The following is a 24,712-nucleotide window of genomic DNA, read 5'->3' as shown; positions in this document are numbered from 1 at the left end:
CAGTGGCGAGCACGAGCGAGAGAAAAACTCAACCTCGCTACAGTTTTCTGCACACCGTGAGCGCCACAGAGTGCAGAAAACTCTGCAAACTCCGTAAACGGAGCGGAGATCACCGCCCAGACCTATAAAATATGGAGGTTTTGGAGGCAAGAGAAAGGAGAGCCATGAGTCAAAAAGCAGTCAAAATGCAGAAATGTGCACATGAACCCTCCTTTGGAACCACGGCTGAAGAAGACTGCTTTAGGCTGCTCCTACGCCCCTCTAAAGGCCTACTGTCTACGCCCTAGGCGTGGGCCCATCTCACACATGCTACTGACTGGCCCTATTGCAAGGAATGTTCTTTTGACTGTGGCCATTGAGAAGGAGAACAAGCATTGGCATATCCAATAGGTCTCGAATTTGGGACCTTATAAGTGTTTAGCCATGCAACACTTGATGTTGTTGCATGAAGGATATTGTGCAGGATAACTAAACACTTATAAGTATTTAGGTATGCATCAGGTCCCAAAGGCGAGGACTATTGTCTATGCCAATGCTTGTTTCGCTTATGGAGGATGGTGAGGCAGTACAGACAATTGGAAGATGATGGGTGGTAGGAAAGAAGTAGGAGGGTCAACAGAAGGATGGGGGTGGAAGGGAAGAAGTAACACGGACAAGGGGAGGTGGTGGAAGTGTAAGAAGCGTCCCTGACAAGCAGGGGCTGGAGGGGAGGAAGAAATCAAGACAATTGGGGAGTGGGAGGGCAAGAAGCGACATGGACCAGGTGGGGGGTGGGGCGGGTTGGCGGGGGAAGAAAAAATCAAGACCATTGGGGGAGAAATGCAGACTGTTACTGTCAAAGGAAGGACAGACGGGCTAGCAGTGGGGGAGACAGAGGGCAGAGAGAAAGAGAAGAGGGCAGTGAGTGAAGGCAGGGGAGGATCTGTCAGAGGGAGCCTGGCAGACGAGCTGGGAGAGAGGGTGAGAGGGACGGCATGATGGGAGAGAGAGGGTGAGAGGGACGGCAGGATGGGAGAGAGGGTGAGAGATGATAGGATGGAGAGAGAGGGTGAGAGAGATTACAGGATGGGAGAGAGAGAGTGAGAGATGGCAGGGTGGGAGAGAGAGGGTGAGAGATGACAGGATGGGAGAGAGAGGGTGAGAGATGGCAGGGTGGGAGAGAGGGTGAGAGAGATGGCAGGATGGGCGATGGGGTGAGGAAGACGGCAGGATGGGAGAGGGTGTCAGACAGACAGCGAGGGAGTGGGAGGAGCCACCGGTGGACAGGAGCGGGAGAAGCAGTGACGCTGTTACAGACAGACAGAGAGGGAAGGAGCGAGAGAGTGACGGGAGGGAGAAATGGCCAAAATTACTGACACTTCAGGAGAGAGGGTGCGTGAGGAGAGCAGAGAGTGACAATGTCAACAAAGGACAGGAGGGCATGAAGAAAGGAGACGCTTGCAGAGGTGACAGGGAGAGAAGAATAGAAAGACAGCCATTGGGGAAGGGACAGAGACAGAGGGTACTGGAAGAGAAAGGCGACATTGGCAGGGAGAGAGAGCCGTGACGGAAACACAGTTCATTAGACATGAAGGGAAAAGGGTGTGAGATTGGAGGGGGTACCAGGTGCGGCCACTGCTTGGGGGGGAGGGTGCGAGACGAGGTAGAAACAGAGAACTCCACAGCCAGTAGCAGAAGATAAGGCCAGGGTAGAGGCGAGGAACAATGGGAAATTGGGTACAGGCAACATCCATAATAGGGCGCGCTCGTGAGTGCCAACCCATCCTGAATAACAGACAGCAATGACCAGCTGCAGCTGCTCTGGCCGCGCGCCAGCGCCAGGAGAGGGGCCTGTCTCAGCAGCCTGCAGGAAGAGTGATTCACCGCGGCTGGAACAACGCGGCCTGTGTGCGGCGGCAGTGATGGACAGAGGGCCCTGCTTGTTTTTGAACAGAAGTATTGCATTGAAAAAATCAAGTTTACGAGGGCTTGAACCAGAGATCAGCGACCACTGCTCTATTTTAGGAAGAGTCTCGCGCTGACAAATAGACGCAGGCAGCACGAGGCACGTCTGTGATCGCTGAGCTGGTTTGCAAGATGTTTGTCGCGAGCAAATGTAGCGCCTTGATGGTTACCCTGAGATAAGCATTACTGAGAACATCAAAGCGGACTCAACAGTGAAAGTGATCGCGATCAAGAGCGGCAAGCGATGTGCGAGGAATGCCATATGGCGCCTCTGCCTAAGCGCGCGCCTGCGCACATGCACTGTAGCTCTAGGCTGGCCATGTTAGCATTTTTTAAGGCCTTACAAAAAGTCTCACCAGACCAGCGCATGCACTGGGTCAGGCGAGACCTAAAAAGGAAGCACAAGAAAATCCATCCAAGAGGTTCACTGTGCAAAAGCACGCATGAGTATGCCATCTTGTAATTTTTATTCACTTTATTCTTTAATTACCATTTAAAAGTTGTAGACTAAATAAAGTATGCATAGGGATGCCACACAATGGCAGAAGTCACGATCAACTGAGGGGAAGTGCATAGCTGCTGGGTACTCACAAAATATTTTAAATAAAAAGAGGGAGGGGAGGTGGAAGTAAACTGCATGGGGCAGCAGCTAATGGGAAAACAGTGAGCAGACTAGTGTCAGCATGCAGCCACCAGCCACTTGCCAAAAAGAAAACCAAATTAAACATGTAAATAATAAACGGAGGGAGAGGGAAGTTGTGGATACAGGGATTGGCAGCAAATGGGAAAAACGATCAGGCCCTGGGCAAACATTATATTAATAATAATATATTTAAAATAAAACAGCAGTGGCAGAGGGAATATGAGGAAGAGAGTGTTAAAAGCGATGCACTCACATGGATACTGAAATGCAAATAAAGAAACATTCTACTCACAACAGCAGTGGAAGGATACAAGTCATCCCATCGCAAATGACGTAAAGCAAAAGAAACATTCCACCCACAACAGCAGTGGCAGTATCCAAATTCAAATGACGCAAAGCGGTAACGTTCCAGGGACGGACAAAAACAAGAACCAAGCAGGAAAGTCATTGAATACGAAGCAGGAAGATGAGACAGACAGAAAAAGACATCCAATCATGAACATGGGCTGACTAAAATCATATGTAATTGAAGACAAAAGATCCTGAAGACCTAAATATGGTGGTGTTGAGATGAGTATGCTGTTTTTTCTTTCTTTGCTTCAGTGTAAGTGAATATGTAAAATGGCCCAGGGATGTCAAACTAAATTTCAATTGAATTCCTGCTTGCCAGTCAATAAATAAATAATGTGGCATTCAAGCTGTGGAAAGAAGCATGTGGGACATCTGGCACACTGTGTCTCCCCTCAGCATACATTAGTCAAATAACGCTACATAAATAAATGTCTTTGCAATCCGGAAGGGGTGTCCATAACTGACACGCAAAGGCAGATGAAGAGGATGGCCAGAAAAATAAGGGCAAATTAGCGCCAATTGGCACAGAGGAGTAAGATAATGGCAACATACAAACACATACATAAACAGCCAAATTAACATTGCAAGGAAAAAAGTTATCACTGCAGGAGGAAGAGTTTGATTGACAGCGAGATAGAAGGGAAAATAGTAAACTGGCACAGGAGATCTGTATTGCCGGAAGTGCAATAGTTTAATGTTTAAGCAGGTCCTCAAACAGAGAAGAGCAGTGGGCTAAAGTAAGACAACAGCTGGATTTGAAGAAGTAATGTAAAACAGAAACAAGCATTGGCCGCGCGGCCGTAAAAGTAACGGCCGCGCGGCCGTGAAAGCGAAAGTAATCGCGATCAAAGTTGAAAGTGATCGCGATGACAGGCGCGCAAAGCACGCAAGTGGTGCGCGCGCAGCTGTGATTGCCGGCTGCGCGCGTGCACGCTCGTGTGAACGCAAGCGTTAGGCCAGCTCTGGTAGCGCTTTGAAATCCCGTATACAAAATGTCTCGCCTGAGACAGTGCATGCGCTGGCTCAGGCGAGACCTAAAAAACAGGAATACTCTTATCAAGATCACTTTTCGCCCAACCCCCACCTCCTGCTCTCTATTGGGCTGTCAAACATTTGGCGATTTTCACCTGCATGCAAATAACATTTACCACCAAGGGCTAGATGTATTTTAAATTTTCTTTTGCTCACTTTTAGGAACGAATGTGAGGCTGCTTTATTTTACTGTTTTGTGTCTATCTTTTACCATATTCTGCTCTTGAAAATCCCCCCGTTTGGCATTTTTTTGATGTGGCAGGCAGTTATTACTGACGGTTAATAATAAATCCAGAGCGGGTGCAGTCTGATTCGGGGGTCTATGGGCGAAACACTGCTTTGTGAGTAAAAGATCGAAGGAGAATGGTTTGTTGCAACTGTCTGGTAGCTGGAATGGGCATTGCTTTTAATTGCAGCATGAAAGTTATTTTGGCCTGGAAAGGTGCCCTTCCCTCAGCACAAATAGCACTTTGTTCTGCTTTGCATCACGTCACAGGAGCATTTCTTGGGGAAAATGTGGGCAGATTTGCGCAAGTCCCCATAGTTTTTGAGCTAATAAGCCAGCAAGACCGGGCTTTGTGTCAAAACCCCTCTTTGAAGCAGGTGCTAATATGAGGACCTGGGGGCATATGACATAAAGTGCTCCGGCGGCGCAAAAGGCGTTTGCGCCCTATTAGCACATCCGGTGCACTTTGGTATTACAGAAGGGTCCGCAGACCCTTGTGCGGCACCTTAGCGCTGGCGCACATAAAGTGCCGGCGCTATCTTCAAAGGGACGTTCCCAAATTTGCATGAGGGCGTGCCCCATGCAAATGAGGGAATCCCTTTGCTTCTGCGCCCGCGTTGTATTTCTGATATGGGTCCAGAGGCAGTGAAGCCGTCAGGAGGCGTACTGACAGTGCGCCAACTAAAAGGTTGTGCTCTGTCAGTGCGCCCCATGATTACAGGCCTCTGGAGTGGATGAAGGGGGCAGCGCAGCCCCATAATGCTGCGCAGTTTCCTTCATTGTGCCGGGAGCACATTTTTAAAGGTGCACCCGGCGCAATGAAGGAAAATGCGCCAGATGTTTAATGCGGCCCATGTTTTGTTTTCATCAAATATTCCACACAGTGTAGGTGTGCTGCATATAGTACAACGTCTGAATTGTTTATAAATGTGTCTAGGCACGCGATTTTGTACTGGAAGAGAAGTATCTCTCTATGCACCATGGTGTAAAGGTTGTGCATGGTGAGCGGCTGCAGTTTGTGCACCAGCACAGGAGCAGTGAGCAGAAGCCGAAGTTTTAATAAATAGAGCTCTGTGGTGCTTTCTACCGCTTGCGCAACTCAGCGCTGTAATGTGTTGTGCTTTTAAATAAATCTGCACCTTAGTGTCTATTCCTGCACAAAAACAATCCTGCCTGTAACGCCGACACCCTTGCAGTATGGTGCAGGGGTGCCTGTGTTGGCGCTATGCAACACAGAGTGCGCCAGTGCTAGGAGATAGCAGAAATCTCTTAGTTGGTAGGGTGCATTTCTGCTGTACCCCTTTCATGCAATGCTGCCCTGCATTGTGACAAAAATGAGTAAATATGCCCCAGACCCTTTACATAGCACTGCGATTGATGTACCAAGACCCCTGCAATAAGGTAGCCATGGCGTTTTTCATAGCCAGTGAGCTGTAAATCCTTTTTTCTGGAACATCTAGGCGCCTCTTTACCGCTTCCCGGACCATGGAGGTGATTTGGACCATGGATGCTGTTTCATTACATAGTTTTGGTATTGATGTAATGCAGGCCAAGCGCCGAGAAGAAGCAGACTTTCCAACAGGGAGATATGCAACAGTCAAGCCGTTCCTTGGCACGGGCAGCACAGATGACTGACGCAGACGCCACTGGCTGGGGAGGAGGTGGAACACTGTCCTGCCTCTCTGCCTCCCGGTGACCCCTAAATCAATTCATCTTCACAGACATCAGTTCATCAAAATGCCCCTGATGGCGGAAGTGACATCACACACGCTTTCACTTCCTATAGCATCAAAGGGCAGGCCCCTTATCCCCATAGCAGGGCTCCTGGAGCTTTGCTTGCGTTCTTGTCCTTCTTCTGTCTTTGTGGCCCTGACACCAGGGATATAAAAGGGCAAGCTATGGTCAACAACGGCTATCCGCATGGAAGGCGACATTTCACTAATTCAGGCGCAGTTCAGGCGCTGCATAGTTAAACTGGCCAGCTGGAAGAATCACAACTATCTCTGCCTTCATTCTGATCAGGCAGAAGTTCTCATTTTTGGGAATCCCTCCATCTTGTCCCAGGAGTGGTGGCCTCATTCTCTGGGTGAATGCCCGGCACCCGCAACTTCAGCCAGGAACTTACGAATTCTATTTGACAACAGGTTGAACACAGCCATAAAAGATACAATACATTAAAACAATATCAAATTCATTAAAAAAGCGTTTTTGATTCTTTTAAACAACTCTAAAGTGGCAGCTGCAAATTAACAAATTCATGTCAACTTGTTTCCTACTCTTGAGACAACTTAGGAAGGTGATCCACAGTATTCCAGACAAGTGCTGGGGCAAGCCTTGGCCCTCACACTGGAGAACACGCCGATCCCGCAAACGAGATCCTACTCACTCTGACCAGATTGTAACCCTACGCACCCGTTCGGTTTGTTTGGCTTACCGCCCCTTCATTCTACGAAGGAAGGTTCCCACCTCCCTTCCGCCGTGCTTTGACCTTACCCGTGCCGCTACTCGGCTCCACTCTTTTGCCATACATCACAAACAGCCCTGAAGAGTCATTACGCTACACATTGTGACGAAACACGTGTCGGCTTATTTGTTTTCGTTGTGTATTGGTCCGAATTTACATATATAAAGAAAATTTGCTTACGATACACCTAATGCCGACCTTTATAATTTCCAAAAACATGAGATTTTGATATCTGTTTGATCTACATTGGGCATACCCAAAGCGTTACCCTAACACGTGTGCACAGGACTTCATGTTTAGCTATTGGGGGGGTCTTGACCCACTCAGATGCAGGGGTTATTTCCTTGGGTTTGTTTCCCCTGACCTGTCAGCACCGTAACTAACCCTTTTCTAGATACACCCACGTCGCGCACGCCTGAGCGCCAATCTTCCTCAAAACCAACGAAATCCTCCATCATTGTTAAAACCTTGGCCCTTAATAGACTGGATTACTGAAATGCCCTATATATCGGGCTCACTGAGTACCTTACCAGGAGGTTACAACCTATACAGAATGCAGCAGCAAGACAGATCTCTGTTAAGAGAAAATATGAGTGTTTCCTCCTATTAGACAGCTTCATTGGCTGCCTATGAAGGGGAGATGCCCACAAAGCTCCATATCATGCAACGCGGGGCTCATATGTCTCAGATACGTTAAACATATACTGTCCCGCCAGACTTCCATGGTGGTCTTCTGCCCTCCAGACTTCTTCTGCCCTCCAGACTTCCATGGTGGTCTTCTGTCCCTCCAGACTTCCATGGTGGTCTTCTGCTGGCCAAATTACCATTCCAAAGTTTTGTGAATTATGCCTAGGGGGCAAGGCTGTGTCTGTGTTTACTGCCCAGGCCTGGAAAAAGCTGCCTTTGGCTCTTCGTCTTGAGCCGGGCTCACAAAAATTTCGTAAACCCAAATTATTGTCATTAAAAAAAAGTGTTATTACCTTATTAAAAAAAAAATAACATTAATACTAATAATATCAAAATAAAATATGACAACTTCATTCCAGAAATTAAAATTGTGATTACTGACTTTAAATTACTATTTTTTTACAAGAACGTCAAGTTAGCCTTTTTGCAGAAGTCATCTTTCTAGATTTTTCCAAAACCGTAGAACAATTACGGAGCAGTCAGTTTTCAGAAGACAGGTGCCTGCTTCTTTTGCATTTGTAATACTGAGAACTCCTTATTTCGGAGGGACAGAAATGTAATACTTAGTGTACATTAGGCCTGGGCGGTGAACTTCGCTCCGTTCGCGGAGTTTTCTGCACTCCGCGGAGCTTGCGGAGTGCAGAAAACACTGCTTCGCGATGTATAGCGGCGTTTTTTCCCTGCTCGCGATCGCAAATGGTAAGTTTGCGATCCTGAACGGTAAGTTCGCGAGCGCGAGCTGCCGCTCGGGTAGAATTTCTACCCGAGCAGCAGGAATACCAGCACAAACTGCAGTTCGCACTGCACTCAGCCACTCGCGGACCTTTTGTAACTTCGCAGAGTTCCGCATAGCAAAACTCCGCGAATTACGCCCAGGTATAGTGTACATATGGGGGAGGGCACAACAAGTTCGTACATTTTAGACTGTGATATGAGAAAAGCTGAGCTGAAATTCCAGCTTTCCCTCTCCCCAGCCCTGACTTTTTGAGTCTGTGCCTCATTTTCAGTAACTAATGAGCCAGTATGTTTTATAATATATCCGTATATATTGCAGGAATGGCCATGATGGACTATCATTTACTGCACCCATTTGCACAATATTTAGAACTTCTTCAGCGTTTTGGGAAGTCTTGTTTTACAGCGGAGGCTCCTCTGCAATGGCGGAGGAGCGTTGCCCCACTGCCTGGCTCAGAGCCAGCAAATGAAAAATAAAAGGGACGGAGTCGAGGCATGGGAGGAGGAGTGCTATGTGCCTCCGGCAGGCCAAACACAAGTGCGTACTTAGGTTTCTCCAGCACGGCTGCATTGAAGAGCTGGGCTGGAGAAACCCCACAGACTCCCTGGTCTGAGCGTCGCGTCTTTCCAGCCTGCTCAGGCCAATCCCTGCACTGCACTGCAGCACGAGGATTGGATGGGAGTCTGTCCCAGGCGCCACTGGGACCACGAAGAGGACAGAAGTCACGACACGGGAGGCAGCCGGCGGCTTTAGCTAAGTTCTTTTTTTTTATATATTATTACTAACCCCCGCCTGTGTGATACCCCCCACGCGCTCCCCCTCCCGCGTTCCATCCACCCATCCCACCACCCTTTGTTTGTGGTGGCCGCCAACAACAAGACACCAGCGTTAGGCTGCCGAAACACACGAGTCATTTACACTTGTACGGAACGACCAGTACAGTTGATGGTAATTTAAGAAAATATAGAAAATAATCAAGCACGGAAATTTGACAGTAACCATCTTACAAACGACCTCCCCCTTTCTAAAGAATTCCTGCAAGTTTTACACAGAGGCAAAATTGGGAGCAGAAGAGAGTCCATACACAGAATGAGCAATGCAGATAGAAGACACTGTCTAGATCACAACACAAACTAAACGGACTCTGGCATCACTCAATGGCACCGCTAACGGACTGGGGTCAGATGTAAATACTTATTAGTTAACTGTGTAAGCCCACCATCCCTGCTGGTATGTGGAAGTGTGTATAAAGGAAAGGTGTTAACTGCAGCACGTGCCCTAGCAGCTGACCCAGAGGCAAGCCATGTGTTTTTAGGCTTTACAGAAACTGACATTGTACTGGAAGGAATGATGCAAAATGAAGTGCTGGATGATTGACATTGAATGGCCGGAGTCTGATTGGCTGTTGGAATGTACATTGGCCGGAGGGAGTTAGGGAGAAAGAGAAAGAGAAAGAGAGGGAGAGAGCGCGAGAGAGAGAGAGAGAGAGCGCAAGAGAGAGAGAGAGAGAGAGAGAAAGAGAAAGAGAAAGAGAGAGAGAGAGAGAGATTTGTTTCCAGACTGTTGAGGGGGTTGAGAGCTAATTTGCCAGAGGTAGAAGAGTAGCGTATGTGGCCAGCAATAGGCCCAGCTCTAGAGGAGAGACAGGTGGCCAGGCCCATCCAAGGGAACCCAGTGGACTTCCCAAGGCCCATGCAGAAGAGTGATTTGTGTTTCTTTTTCAATGTTTGACATGTGCCTGCAGCCTGTCCTCTGTGCCTAGCATCTCACTCACATGAGAGCTGAGGGAAAAGCACTTTTTTGCTGCAACATATTCAAGGTTTTCTTTATTTGCCCACGAGGATGGGACACTCTCAATATCCGCCAGGGAAACTTTTTCCCTGATCAAGACCTTGACCAGTAAACTACCAATTGAAAAGGTTACTTGTTTTCTGAGAAAAATGGCAATTTCTTTCCTTAAGGAGATTCTTGAAAGGCCCTAAGCTGGTGCCTGCATATAATGTGTAGACTTCTCTGTATTCTTTTTTACACCCAATACCTTGAAACAGCAAACCAGACAAACACATAACTGTGTGATTGTGAAGCACCTCCCCACCACTTATTACCCCAAAAGAGTCCCAAAATTGTGAGTCTTATAGCTCACACGGTGTGCATCTCCACTGCTCCTGCCGTTTCCAAGGAGCAGTCTCCTAGACCAATGACAACTTAACGCAAAAGTGGAAAGCACCACCTGCACCAGAAATAATTCTGTCTGTCCACTGTATGTATTATATAAATTGTTCGTTATTATTCTTGGTCAAAAAACAACAGCCAAACAGCCGACGCGTTTCGTCCAACTGGTGTAAACTTCATCAGGGCTGAAGATAAGGTCTTCTAGGGTAGTAACTCTTCGTACAGATGTAGAAGAAGGTTTGTGTTCTGTGTAAGTGATCAAATGTAACTGCACCCTCATGGATCCGGGACAGTTACAAATAAAATGGCTTCTGTGCCGTAACCAGTAGCGGAGAGGGACGTTCCGTATTTTCGTCCTCTTGCATTGGTAGTGTTTGTATTCTTTTTTAACCTGGTAGTTCTCCCCTGTTTGGATTGACGATCGCTTAGGAATAGTATAGAAAACTGTAAAACACCTTTAAAGTGGTTAGTTCATGACTGTGCTGTTTTAACTTTGTCATGAAATAGAAAAATGCGGTCTAATTTCATTTTCCCAGTTGCATAAAAATGCATGCTAGACCAGAAACAATACTGCAGGGTGGCAACCTACCCACGGCTGTTCAATGATGAAACAGTTATCGTCTCTGAAAGGTTGATAGGGCTGGGTCAGAGTTAATCGCATGCCAAGGAATACTTATTTTGGTGTTTGCCATGTGGCTTAGTCTGCCCCATCCTTTGCCCCCTTACAAAGTCAGCCAGATGCTTTAAACCTCCCTTTTTCTAAATGATTTTCCAAATCATTCTCTTTTGTGCCTTTTTCTAAAACCATACCTCTATAAGAAAACTGTAATTGCGGCAAGAACTTTAAATGAACCGTACCTTTGAGACACTGAATCTCATGTAAAATGGGGTTTAATTCCTATTGTTTTAAGCCGTGTTTCTTGTCCATTATCCATTACAATGCATCATTTACTGGTTTCACAAAAAATTTGGCAAGAGGAACCTATCTCCCTCCTAACTATAAATCATCTTGTGTTCTCATCAATGTTATTTGTCCGCATTGTATTAAAAATCTCAATCGTTAGCATTCCCTGACACCACAAAAGGTGAGAAATTGGTAGGTTTGATGCATGGATTTATGAACTCTGACATAAGTGAAGAAGATCAGTTTCCTGTGAAAACGTATTCGTCTGAATCCCGGCCTTGGCGCTAGACTCAACAAAGTGTGATTCGGCCCAAATCACTAAGGGTCTGATTTAGATCTTGGCGGGACTGGTCTCGCAGTCGATTTTTTTGCGGTCTTCCCACCCGCCGCCTTTGCAGTCCGCCTGCCCGACTTAGATGTTGGCTGCGCATTGGAGGGAAGATTGCCACAGTCCCGCCGACTCCGCCAGGATCTGTCTCCTGCACGGACGACGTCAGCGACTAAAACAGCTGTTGGAGGAAGTTCTGCCGAGATTTCCTCCGTCCAGATAACAAAGTGCCTTTCCGGGAGGCAACTGTAGTGGAGAAACCTCCAAACCGGGTTGGTGGAAACAAAGAGAAAAAGGTGAAAAATACCCTTTTTTTCGGGGCCAGACCACCGATTCCATCTTTAACGCCGTTATCCACGTCCTCCCTGTCCTGCTGCTACTTGACCACGACGTTCAGCCAACCCTTTGTCGCCAGATTCTAAGATATGCTTTTGTGGTTTGTGTGCATGTACACTCATTGGTGTGTGCAATGCTATATGTAAAAACAATGGTCAATACACTTTACCTACATGTACATATTGAAATATACACAACATATATGTGTGCTGAGATGTAAATGAGTAGTACTTACCTGTCTCCACGCTACCATTGCCTCAATACATCAAGACTCTGCCACCAGGACATCGCCAGCTCAATGGGAACATATAAATCGGCTCGGCGCTGGCCTGATGGCAATGGAGTACTGCTAGCCAGCTGATAAGACCGCCACAGCACTGGTCTCATGTCTATTGCCACAAAATCTAAATACGGCGGGCGGACCAGCGTCAAATTGACGGAGTACTTGGGACCACCGCCGCAATGGGACGGCAGTAAGAAAGCAAGATTTAAATCAGTCTCTTAATCTCTGTGTGCCGAAGTGTGTGTACAATTTATTTTTGTAATGATGTACACAATAACTGCAAGAATTTAGATCATTTACTTAGGGTGAGTGACTACTCACCACAAGGAACAATCACAATTTCTGTCCAGGGTGAACCATTGAAGTCACTCAGTTAGGTTGAGCTCGACCCCCGGGTAGCTTAAGTCCAGAGAGAGCAGGCTTAATTTAGGACAAAGTGTGAAATATTTATTCACTACCAAAACAGCAATAAAGTCAAATCCTCAAGCAATACAAATCCCAAACCGAATTAGAAAAATAGACAACATTAGTTAATAAAATGACACTAAAATAAACAAAAATCAAATCCGGAGAACCAGATTTGATTTTTTAAAGATTTGAGGCCCAATAGCATATGAAAATGCAAAGCGACACTTCTAGTCAATGGTTGTGGTAGACCGGGACCCAGGTGAAATGTCAGGCTGACCGCGATTGAGTGCGAATTTGCTAAACCAACGAGGTTCGACATGATCGGAGGTTTTCCCTTGGGATTTAGTCTTAAAAATGGAAGTCAAACTCCTTCAGCACGGCAAGGTAGCAGGCTGTATTTGAAGAATTCTTCATAAAGTCAGTTAGGCATTGGTCTATGTTCCACTGAAGCCGTTGCTTTCGGTGGAAAATGCTCAGATTGGGAAAATTTTAAATTCATGCACAGGGATATCCTCTAACCACTGAATACTTTTAACAATTTCACCTAATCAAGATTTCTTTCCTCAGACTTACTCTCTTTTTTAGAGCTCGGAATCCTTCAGTGGGGCCAGGCAGCAGGCTGTATTAGACCGTGGATCGCATGAGGCCGCATACCTTCTCACGAGGGCCCACTGAATCATATTTGCTACTGCGGAGAAACTATTAGTGGGAGAATCCTAATTTCTTAGCCCAGCAAGGTTGTGCCTTGGACGAACAGGTAGGGGTGGTTTGCCCTGGTCGTCTGGAGGTCTTTAAGGTCAAAAACTTACAAGTCCTAGGTTCTCGGGGCTGGTAGGAGATGTCCAGGTAGACACAACGAAGTGTCAAGACTCATTCCAGCAGAGGCCACCATCTCAAAGACTATTGGTCCTTCTCAAATCAATGGATAAAAGTTCCTGGTGGTAACCCTACCCACTTTTGCAGCAGTTCCCGTTTGCCCTACTGCAAACAATTCCACAGTGTGCCTCACTGTTACAGTACACAATGGGAAAACCCTTATCCCCTGTGCAAAGCCTGTGTGCTCACCCAGAAGTGCAGCCAGGGTAATGAACAGTCCTCTCCTTTGTGGTCACTCTTAACCAGCTCAAGGGACAATTCACTGCCCACTGCGTTTGGTGCCTTCCTGACTGGGAGGACAAGGGCTGGGGGCCTTTCCAGGTGTCACCTAACATTTGCACGTGACAGGGTAGACCCCTTTGAAGTAATTTAAGTTTCTGAGCCCCCATCAACTAGTCTTCCTGTCAGAGGAACAAAAACACCTCCCCACACCCAAGCCTTTGTCTCTGATCTAAGAGCAGTTTTCACAACTCATCAGGGCTAATCACTCACTCAATTACTGCTGGAGAGCTGATGAAAATTAGGCTCCTAAAGCTTTAGACAGGAAAAAAGTAACTTTCCTCAACATTTATTAAACATGCGACTTTACCATTGTATTGGGTTTCAAAATAAAAATTAAACTGGTTGTTCAATCATTGTTCTAGCTGGTCCCTAATTGTGGATAGGAAAATGGATATGTAATATCGCTTCCCAGTGTTTCTGTACAGGCCAGCCAGGCATCCTACAGTGAAAATAGCGTTTGCGTGTTAGTCACTGTAAGGACATCTTAACTTAAAATTTCTACATGTCCTACTTTTAAACACCATGCACCCTGCATTTTGAGCTACAATGCCCACATAGGGCTAACTAATTCATATTTACTAGGAAGGATTTCTGCTGTCAAAAAGGGTGACTTTAACAGGTTGCATTTTAGCAGTCAAGCAACCCCATGTAGGAACAGTCAGGCTACACCAGGTACGCCTGAAGGCATGTTTTCCCTGCCACTGTAGTGGATGTCACAATAGGTGCTGCAGTCCACAAGTGGCATTTTACTTCCAGGTCCTGGTGCACTTTAAACCATATACTAGGGGCTTATAGGCAAATTAAATGTTCCATTTAGCAAAAAGACAATTTAACAATGTTTACGGGGAGCACAGGTATGTTACTACTGGTTAGCTCTGGCAGAGTGCACAGAGTTCTAAAGCCTGCAAAACAGATAGGGCAAAAATCAGGGGGACATTACCCAAGATGGTTATCTCCTACAGTCAAGTAGATCGTCTCCATGCACCAATCCAATTTTCCATACCTCCTGCATATCCAATGATGTTAGTATCATGGTGGGCGTAACTAGTGTATGCTGCAGCAAAATTATAGCAAAATTGTGTGCGATTACGCAAAAGGATAACCCTGCATTTAGCACATTTTTCTCAGCACAAAATTCACTCTCATGTCCATAATGGACCTGAGGATACACTTTGCTCTCAGAGAATAGCGCTAAATACAACAGAACACGAACAGCAGCAGCCAGCTGCTACTCGCTTACTGTTCCTGTGCTCTTGCAATAAGCATTTTTGCCCCAATTTATTAAAAATGATATGAGCAATGGTAATTGTGACATTTTCAGTCATTTTGCATCAGAATAGTAACAAGATATTACAGAATTTACTCTGATTACTCCAGCATAATTAAAATTGAGCCCGGGGATAATTAGCATACAAGTATGAATGTAAACTGTGGGAATAAGGGGGAAGCCCTTAAGCCAAGCAACCCCGACAGAAGCAGAGATTTTAATGTCGCTCTCTGTGGTGTGAATCAGGACAAAGCTTCATTCCCAGGATGCACTTGGTTAGACTAAACTCCATTCTAGCTTGCTCATACCAGGTGGAGTTAGGTAACCTGAACAATATCCTGAACAAGCCAAACTGATCTCTGTGAGAGTTTCCCTGAATGCACCTCTGCAGCAGAGGCCAAGGGGCACAGACATATGGCCCTTGCAGCATCTAGCATCGCCTTTTCTGTTGGGCCTGCGAGGTGAGTACAACATCCGTACCACACCTATGTAAGAATGCGTTTTCAGGGTTAGCAATGGTCATTGGTCATGATAACTGTCCTTTTCGTTGAACCAAAACAAGGTGTCTGTAGGCTGGTAATTTGGCAACTGCTTGACGAGTCATACACCACTGCCCTGAAACATCTGTGTTTGCTGTTTTTAGTGCTGTCTTGTTTTTGCTGTATATATGGAGGGCGCTTGATTGATGACGCAGGCTGATACTAATTCTGGTCAGTGTGATTGTGTCCGCTGCGTACTGTAATATTGGCAGCCCAGACGTCTGCCACATAGAGGCTGAAGAAGAGAGGGGTGAGGTCACAGCCATGTTGCACCCCCTTATTAATATCGACCCTGGGGGATAAAGTGGAGACGCTGCTAAGCTTTATTTGAACCAAGGATTTAACTTAAAGCTGCTGGATAGCTTGTAACAGACAGTATGGAAGCCTGCAGCTAATACATTTAATCCACAATATGTTCCTATCAACTCCAACAAATGTCGCTTCGATGTCAATGAAGCAAGCATACAGTTGTTCCCCGGCATTAACATATTTGCAACCATAGACAGGGCTAAGATTTTGTGTGATATGCCATTGAAGGAAGCCTGTTTGTAGATTGGCCAAAGATTTTGATGAGCAACCCAATATTCTAATTCTTGTAATAACTCCAACATCAAGTAGTTAGCTGGTTTTATGTGGGAGGGTATTTTATATACAGAGTGCATTAATGACCTCCATCTGTGTATCCAGTAGGCCTTTGTTGTTTCTTGCCTGCTTCCCTCATGCATCTTGATGGCCCGCCCAGGTGTTTTCATGGCCCTCCCAGATTGAGGACCCTGGAGCCGGGCCTGGCCGGGGGTCACTGCCATGACAAGCCAAACATGGTTCGGAGCCAGCTAATACCACCCCGAGAGAGGCCATGGTACGCCAGGCACGGACTGGATCCAAGCAGTCAAAAGCTGGACCGCCAAGTGCTAGGCCTTGTCAAGCAGCTTCATGCAGACCCCCCAAGTCTCTACGTGTCATGAAGTCAGACATTGCGAGACGCACCGGGGCCAGTGGGGAGCTGCTGTCTCACCAGCTCCTGGTGTGTGTGTAGGCAATGCATATCAAGCCACCACTCTAGCTGCCATCCCTGTGGGCCATAAGGGGCCTTCAAGAGAGGGAAAACCTAGATCACCACATGTGAACAGGACCCTCCTAGGATTACCACCGTTCCAGTATTTTACCGTATTTTTATGTCCATACCAGTAAAAAATATTGGGAGCAGCAGAGAAATCCGGTATTACCTCCTCATGCATTGCGCAATCATCTCCAACAGGTTTGTTCAAAGTCCCATTTTTATGTCTAATAAACAGGAGGAAATTCTCCCCTCCAAATAAAAGCAGCAACAATCTACTTCTCTTCCCGACTACAATCTCTGAATCGAAGGGTGAAATCCACTTTCTCTCTTGCTTACAAAGAGAAAGGGTCAACCTGTCCTGGGTTTGCACAGGGAGGATCAACCCGGGGGATGCCTGCTTCCTGGGTGGAGGTTCAGTGACTATCTTTTTTGGAAATGTGCAAGGCAGCGACTTGGGCGGCTCCTTCTACGTTTGCACGTGCACTATAAATCCAATGTGATGGAAAGGATTATGGTGAGTTTGGAGTAAAAATAGCATTAAAATTAAGGCTCCTTGTTTTGCGTTTTTATGAATTTTTACTGATACAGACAGAAAACGATATGTTTTCTGTCTGCATTTATTTTTAAAAGTGGATAAATACAGAAAATTGTGCTTCTTTTAGGTGACTTTCCGAGCTGTCTTTATTGAATTGTAGCCTAACAGCTGAGCAGATGGACAGCATGGGAAATTAAAATACAGGATGACATTTCTTTAAATAATGTCATGTCAATGTACATTTGTGGTATAATGCTAATATTTAGTTGATATATTGTTAAGCAATATTTGTCAGTTTAAATCACGACAGACATTAAGGTATGAGCGTGTGTTTTATCACCTAAATAAATATGGAAATGTACAGTTTTACAACTACATTTATAGAGAAAACACAAAATAAATATGGATAAAATGGCCCAAAAATAAATATGGATAAATACAGACGGAAATGTTAAAAAATGAAATACCATAAAACCGGGAGCCTTCATTATAAATCAGTGGTGGAAACACTTGAATAAATCGCACTAGAGCAGCATTTGTTTTACGTCTTTCTCTCTTTTATGTTCCTCCCAGGTGTTGGTTGAGCATACATTACTCTGAATGCCTTGGCTGCATTACTGTGAAATGTCTGCAACGAGGAAGTAAATGAGAAATTCATGTTGTATTGCTTAGTGGTAATTCCATTACACTGCGTTCCATCTTTCTCATTACAGTGTTTAGTAAACAACCACTCTCCAAGTCGATGGTTCAGTTTAAGTTTGGTATGTTCAAATAGATGACACTACTGGGCCTATACTTTCAGATGGGCCAGCCTTTGCCATGGGCAAGCTGGGCCCAACGAAGGGGTGCTCCAACTGACCGCTGAACATAAAAGGGGGCCTATTGTGGCCTCATTTCACTCATCTGCAGCATTGAGGCTGGATAGGTCACGGCCTCCGCAAACCCGCATCAAACACCACTAGGCAAGCCCTGACCTGGAACCCTCAAGGGAAAAGGAAAAGAGGAAAGCCCAGAAACACCTGGCGCCGAGTCCTCAGGGCTGACTGCAATGAGAAGGGTTTCACCTGGAGTCAGATTGAAAGAAAAGACCAGGCCAGCGATGGCTGGAGAGTCCTGGCCAATGACCTATAACCCAGGAGGGGGCAGAAGGCAGGGCCGGACTGGCCGTAGCAGGCACCGTGCGTTTCACCGGCGGGCTGGTTTTAGACCCTTGGGGGATGTTTTTGTTACCGGGGCCAGTTTTGCAATATCGGCCTCCTGCAACAAAAGCAGCATAAAGTATTACACTAGCACCCCCCCCCCCCCACCTCTGGGGCCGTCCGATTTCGGTTCCCAGTCCGGCCCTGGACCATTAGGCATAAGTAAGCAGTAGTGAGGATGCCAAATTATTTGGCACCACCCGCAGGCGCTATTTCAGCAAAGGTCAACCCTGCTTGCAGGAAGGGAGAAGGTGCAGGGGGACAAGCTGTTGGGGGGTGGGAGGGAGAAGAAGGCAGGGGGAGTGAGAGCGAGAGAGATTAATGTTCATGTGTACTTACCCGTGGCTGTACCCCGCTTTCAAGGGGGTTTGTTTCCCTTCACATAACCTGCACCCTGCTTCCCCCAGCCTGATTTGAGTGGGACATTACAAGATGGAGGTAAGTGCAAGGGAACCATTGTGGCTGTGGGGGGGGGGGGGGGGTTGTGTCCCTGCAGTAAATGGACATGCAGACTCGGAAACACGTGAGATCCTGTGTAGGTGTACTGCAAACTAGACCCAGACGGTAAGAATGCCCCCCCCCCAACACCTATCAAGAAGTTACTCTCTTCCGCCTCTCTGTGTACGTATTTTAGGGTGCATTGCATTATAGGGAGAGTCCCACACACACAAATTGGTGTGTTGCCCACAAAACACACATGCTTGAAGATTGGCGCCAAAACAGTGCGAGACAGCCCTGGTTACAAAAGAGTTTATTATGGATGACGCTAACATGGGGCAGAGGTTTTAAGGGGTGGTCGGTGTGCATCATTATAAACCACGGACCCTAATGGGAGGGGGCTCGAACCGACCAGGGAGGGTCACCCGTATTCAGAGGCACAGGCAAAGTCCGTGGTTTGCAGGGGACACGGGCATCCCACCCCTCCCCCCACCCCCCTTGCTTTCTCATGAGGACTCTCCGGTGAGGGGGTTTGAATCCTCCAACCCTCACAGGAGCGGGTCTTGTTCCTGAGGTGTAGCCCTCCCTCAGGCCATGGTGGCAACCACCATTTTAGGACGTAAAACTACTCAGTTCTGCCCAGCTCGGTACTAGGGGGTCTCACCTGTCGCAGTTGTCGAAGCTGAAGCCACCTGCGGGGGGCGTGAGTGAGACCCCCCTGGCGAGCATGGTGGGCGCACGAGCCTCCGGTCAGCAGATTTCACGGTCTGGACAAGCCGACAACCGGGTTACTTGGTGCCTACAGCGATGTTTCGTCGTCTTCCCGTCTCCACCCTGACCTGTCTTTGTCTTTCTCTTAATAATGTTTCCCTCTCATTCTCTGCCAGATGTCTCTTCGTTTGTCTCTTCTTATTGCTTGTCTTTTGTCTGTTTTTCTCTGGCTCGCTCTTAGTATCTCATCCTCTGTGTCTTGGACTATTCTTGTATACCTTTCACCTGTCTCTCTTCGTTAGTCTTATGCCAGTCTCCGTCAGTGTCTGCACAGTTCTCCCTTCGCCTGTCTCTTCCCTTATCTTTCTTTTCTTGAATGTTGTCTCTTCTCCGTCTTATTTAGTTTGTCTCTCTTTTTTTAGCTTCTCCGTAGGCTTCTGTTTATCTCTCTCTCTTTCTCTGTCTCTTCGCTTGTTCTCTGGGTCGGTCTCCCTTCGGCTGTCTCTTCGCTTTCTCTTTCTTCACCTGGTCTCTGTCTTTGCTCAGTCTACTTGCACTAGTCTCTCTCTGTCAGCCTCTTTCTTGTCAGGATTCGTCTCTTCCTCTCGCCTCTTCCCTTGTTCCCTTGACCGATCTCTCCCCGCCTGTCTCTTCACCTTCTCTTTCTTCACCTGGTGTCTCTATGTTTTTCCTCAGCCTCCGTGCACTAGTCTCTGTCTATCAGTCTCTTCTGAGGCTGTGTCTCTCCCTCTTGTCTCTTCCCTTGATCTCTCCGTCTGTCTCTTCCCCTAGTCTCTCCTCACTCTCTCTTTTTCGTGCCTCTGCTTCCTTTGGCGTCGACTGCTGACTCCCCGCTCTCCCCCCACTTCTGCGTTGTCTCTTTCACTTTCGGTTTGAAGTCACACGTCTTTTTGGATGAGCTCCAGGGCCCTGCCCGCCCAACGGCCCTCCCCGCCCAAAGGGGATTTTATTCTGCCTTGTTAAACTTGCAGGGCAGGTCGCCACTCTGGGGGGGTGGGGGGGGGGGGGGTGTTTGGGGGCAGCTAAATCAGAGGCTCTCGTATTACTCGGAGTTTGAAATATGCTTAAAATATATTTTTTCTTTTTTTGACTATCCTTTTTGTTGACTATTCTTTCCCAAGCAGCAGATCTGCGCACCACACACACCTGCCACAGAGTCCTTGACTCAAACCCCGTCCAGGCGGCGAGCACTCCCTCCCCACTCCCCCATGTTTGTTGCCATCGCTGCGCGCTTTTCCCTTAATTAGCACTTGACCACTTTTTGGTGCCTGAAAAGGTCGCAGTTTTATTTTCACAACAAACATTTTGTTAACAGGAAATCTTCATGTTTCAAATTTCAACACTCATGGTCTTATTCTAGTCCTTCAATGACCATGTTTCATTTTTATCCATTGTTCATCATTTTCTATTCGCATTCTGGACCCAGCCGCCTCAATTGCCTGGGAGAGGAGAGAGGGGCCCCAATCCCTGTGTTTCGATTCACGGGTCTAGGCTTCAACTTGCTACCGATTTGGAGGGTGTCCCTTTCTGGGCATGCCCGGGCTGCAAGTGCCGTCCCGCTCGTCCTGTATCCTTTCAGGGGCCCTCCCTTCTCCCAGCGGTCTCTGCCGTTTGGCATCCCAAGGACCTTACTTGAGCATCTACTCTATTTTCCTGCGGCGGGGTCCTCGTCATCTTCTCCGTCTGTACCCCTGCCGTAAGGCATCCCCGGGGTACTGCGGGAGTGTCATCTTTGTTCTTTGTCTGGCGGCACGCCGCCCAATGGCTCCCCCAGTGCCCCTGCCGTGAGTCATGACAAGGACACCATGCGAGCCTTTCATCTATCTCCTAGTAATTTTGTTCTCTACTAGGTTCCTCGTGTCAGCTCCGCTACCCTTCCCCCCTACGGCTGCGACGCCCGTATCCTTCGGTGTGGGTGGGTGGGCTTCTCTTCTTCTTTTGCGGGGGGGGAAATTCGAAATGAGGTTTCCCGGGCCGTTGGCCCTTCTTAACCCCCCCCTTGCCTATCTTTCTCGCCCCCTGATTGGGGGGGGGAGCTTCCTTTGTTTTCGGGCCTATCCCTGCCCTCCCCGGCCTAGCCGGGTCTTTTAATTGCGGGGGGGCGTGGCGTGGGGGGGTCCCGCCGCCGGCCGGCGTTTTACCCGGGCCTCGATCGGGTCCGGCTTTGCCTTCCCCGGCCCGGGTCCTAACCCCGTCCAGGCGGCGAGCACTCCCTCCCCACTCCCCCATGTTTGTTGCCATCGCTGCGCGCTTTTCCCTTAATTAGCACTTGACCACTTTTTGGTGCCTGAAAAGGTCGCAGTTTTATTTTCACAACAAACATTTTGTTAACAGGAAATCTTCATGTTTCAAATTTCAACACTCATGGTCTTATTCTAGTCCTTCAATGACCATGTTTCATTTTTATCCATTGTTCATCATTTTCTATTCGCATTCTGGACCCAGCCGCCTCAATTGCCTGGGAGAGGAGAGAGGGGCCCCAATCCCTGTGTTTCGATTCACGGGTCTAGGCTTCAACTTGCTACCGATTTGGAGGGTGTCCCTTTCTGGGCATGCCCGGGCTGCAAGTGCCGTCCCGCTCGTCCTGTATCCTTTCAGGGGCCCTCCCTTCTCCCAGCGGTCTCTGCCGTTTGGCATCCCAAGGACCTTACTTGAGCATCTACTCTATTTTCCTGCGGCGGGGTCCTCGTCATCTTCTCCGTCTGTACCCCTGCCGTAAGGCATCCCCGGGGTACTGCGGGAGTGTCATCTTTGTTCTTTGTCTGGCGGCACGCCGCCCAATGGCTCCCCCAGTGCCCCTGCCGTGAGTCATGACAAGGACACCATGCGAGCCTTTCATCTATCTCCTAGTAATTTTGTTCTCTACTAGGTTCCTCGTGTCAGCTCCGCCACGCTCCCTACGGTTTTTCGATCGGAGGGAGCTCCCCCCTTAGCTCGACCTAGCCTCGCGACCTCCTTGCCCCCTCCTAGTTCGAATATGCCCGCGATGTTCCGCGTGAACTTGTCTAATCCTATCCCCGAGTGGTGTACCTCCTCCTCCAGGGGTTACCGCAACTACCAATTTTCAGCCGATGCTGCCTGACGTCCACCCCGGGGCCTTGCATCCATTGGCCCTGGTGTTGTGTAGCTCTCTTCTGGGTTTTCCTATGCCTTCTAGCTTCACCTTCTCCACTATGCTCGGTGTGTGGAGCCGGTATACTGGACTAGCTTTCCGTAATTGACACTAGGGGAATTGGGTTACCCATATTTTGCCACCAGGCTGGTTGATTGGTGGTGTGCGCCTCAGCGCAAATTGAAGGAACATGTCGTTGTGCCGTTGACCGCAAGCAGATGGTCATGCCTCTCGCGGGCAGGGCTTCCCTGCCTCAATTCGCAGAAATCCCTCACTATGCAGACTAATTGTTTTCTTGCTCGCTGGGGCCGCACCTGTATTCTGTCTCCAAGCACGTCTCTACTACCCTTCCGCCACTAGGAAGGACGTATACCCCACTTCCCGTCCGTTTACGCGGTATTTGGAGCTGTATGGTCAACTTTTGCTCCCTTTACCACCTCCGCCCTGCTTTTCTCCCTAGTTCAGTCGGGCGTTCCTGAGGTTGGCCATTTTGCTCCTGGGTGCCCTCTGGTTTGTTCTAGCTACGGAAGGTCTCTCAAGAGCCAAACCCCCCCCCCGGGTACACCATGTAAGTGTGTTTATCGCTGATGGTTTGGTAACTTAAACCGGCGGTACAGGTTGTTTCTTTCCTGAATGGTATTTTGTCAGGTACTGGGACTTGTGAGGTAGTTGGGTCATTTGTCCTGCTGTGTCAAACCAGCATCGAATTTGTTGTCAAGCTTCACAACCAGGTGCTTTAACGCTGACCTTGTTAAGCGAGCCAACCGTTGAACACCGCTGTCTAACTGCTGGCGGTGGATGGATTGGATTGGCCTTGCCCCTCCGGTGGGGCCCAACCGGGTGGGCACCTTGCGGCATAATGCCGCCATAAAGACTCTTGTTTCTGGGCGCTAGCCTGTCACAGCGAGACCCATTCTTTAGTTTTCAATCCCCATGCACGGCGCCACTAGACTTGCCTCTGCTTGGGAATGTTTGTCCCCAATGTACCCAAATTAGTTTCACAGGCGCCATATTTACCGTATTATACCTTATTATAGCAAACCCTTAATGTTGCAACAGGGTTTATTTTGGCTATAGATCGATTCTTATCTTTCAAGAAAAGCTCCCGCCTATGCTGTTTCTTTTCCGCCTCTGCGTGCGTGCTTCTCCACCCTGAGCCCTCTTAAACTATACTGCCTACCGGTCTGAATGACCTGTGACTTCTACCCTTTCCGTCCCTTGGCCTATGTGTCCTTTCCTATACGCGGATTTACTCCTATGCTTGATAGCCTTTGACAAAGCATCCCTGACCGCTATTCGTCACTGCTATACCACCGCTATACCACCGGGTGCTGGCACCCTAAAGGCGCCGTGTTTGAAAGTTTCAGCTTTTTAAGCACCTGCTGCAGTGTTTCTCAGCGTTTCTTCCCGCCGGCAATTACCCGGCCTCACATAATTGACCAGAAAAATCGTGTGATTAATTCTCTTCTTGGCGAGAGAACAGTGCTTTGTAAACCCGGGATTTGACTTAGGTGAAGGTAGTGCAGAGGGCTAATATGCCTGCTGCAAAGCACGTGTACCAAGTAGATTGCCGACTGCATATGATGTAAACCGATCAGCGGACTGCTGTGTTCAAACGAGACATCTTTTGTTAATTGGACTTTATAACTTAAAGTCCCAATATAGAATAGTGAGCTATTAACTCTCATCCCGGAACTGCATAAATACTGCAACCTATAGATAATTAGGGTTACATTGGCTAGAACCCTAACTTGTGTAAATAGGAGTGCGGGTGCCCAAGGCTCGGCTCAGAAGCCTGGAGTTGGTGCAATTGAAGGCCGGAGCACCAAATACAGAGGCTGTGCAGTCTCGCATCCACCTCTTGCCTCTTTAATCCATCACCAGCCATGCCCTGCTCCTTTATCTCACTGTTGCAGTTTCCTGCTTCCTTCCTTTTTACGTTTTTTCAGTCTTTCTCTTTCCGTTTTGTGTGTTTTTCCCTCTCTAGGTCTTGTAAATGCCCAAAAACGAGTGCAGGTGGCCGAAACTGGCAACCGCCGGCTCAAATTAAGCACTGGTTTGATGGATGTTGCAAGATCAGCTAGCCCCAGTCTAGTGCAGTTCTGCTTTGTATTTCCGTATAAGAGTGCCATTATAAAAGTTTACTGCCCGGTCCAAG

The 24,712-nt window shown here is 47.8% G+C and overlaps 1 protein-coding gene across 1 annotated transcript in view; it reads right to left on the bottom strand.

Moving 5' to 3' along the window:
* Positions 1–20,322, bottom strand: part of LOC146869357 (proteasome subunit beta type-7-like) — a 74,489-nt gene extending 54,167 nt beyond the window's left edge. Inside the window, exon 1 of the mRNA XM_085651788.1 lies at positions 19,375–20,322. Within this exon, the coding sequence (XP_085507914.1) occupies positions 19,375–19,439 (65 nt within the window). The 5' untranslated portion in view covers positions 19,440–20,322. The remainder of the gene's footprint in view (positions 1–19,374) is intronic.
* Positions 20,323–24,712: the final 4,390 nt, after the last annotated feature.

This window comes from Triturus cristatus, chromosome 1_1, assembly GCF_964204655.1.
Source record: "Triturus cristatus chromosome 1_1, aTriCri1.1, whole genome shotgun sequence".
Classification (NCBI taxonomy): domain Eukaryota; kingdom Metazoa; phylum Chordata; class Amphibia; order Caudata; family Salamandridae; genus Triturus; species Triturus cristatus.
This window is presented reverse-complemented; position numbering and strand designations above follow the sequence as displayed.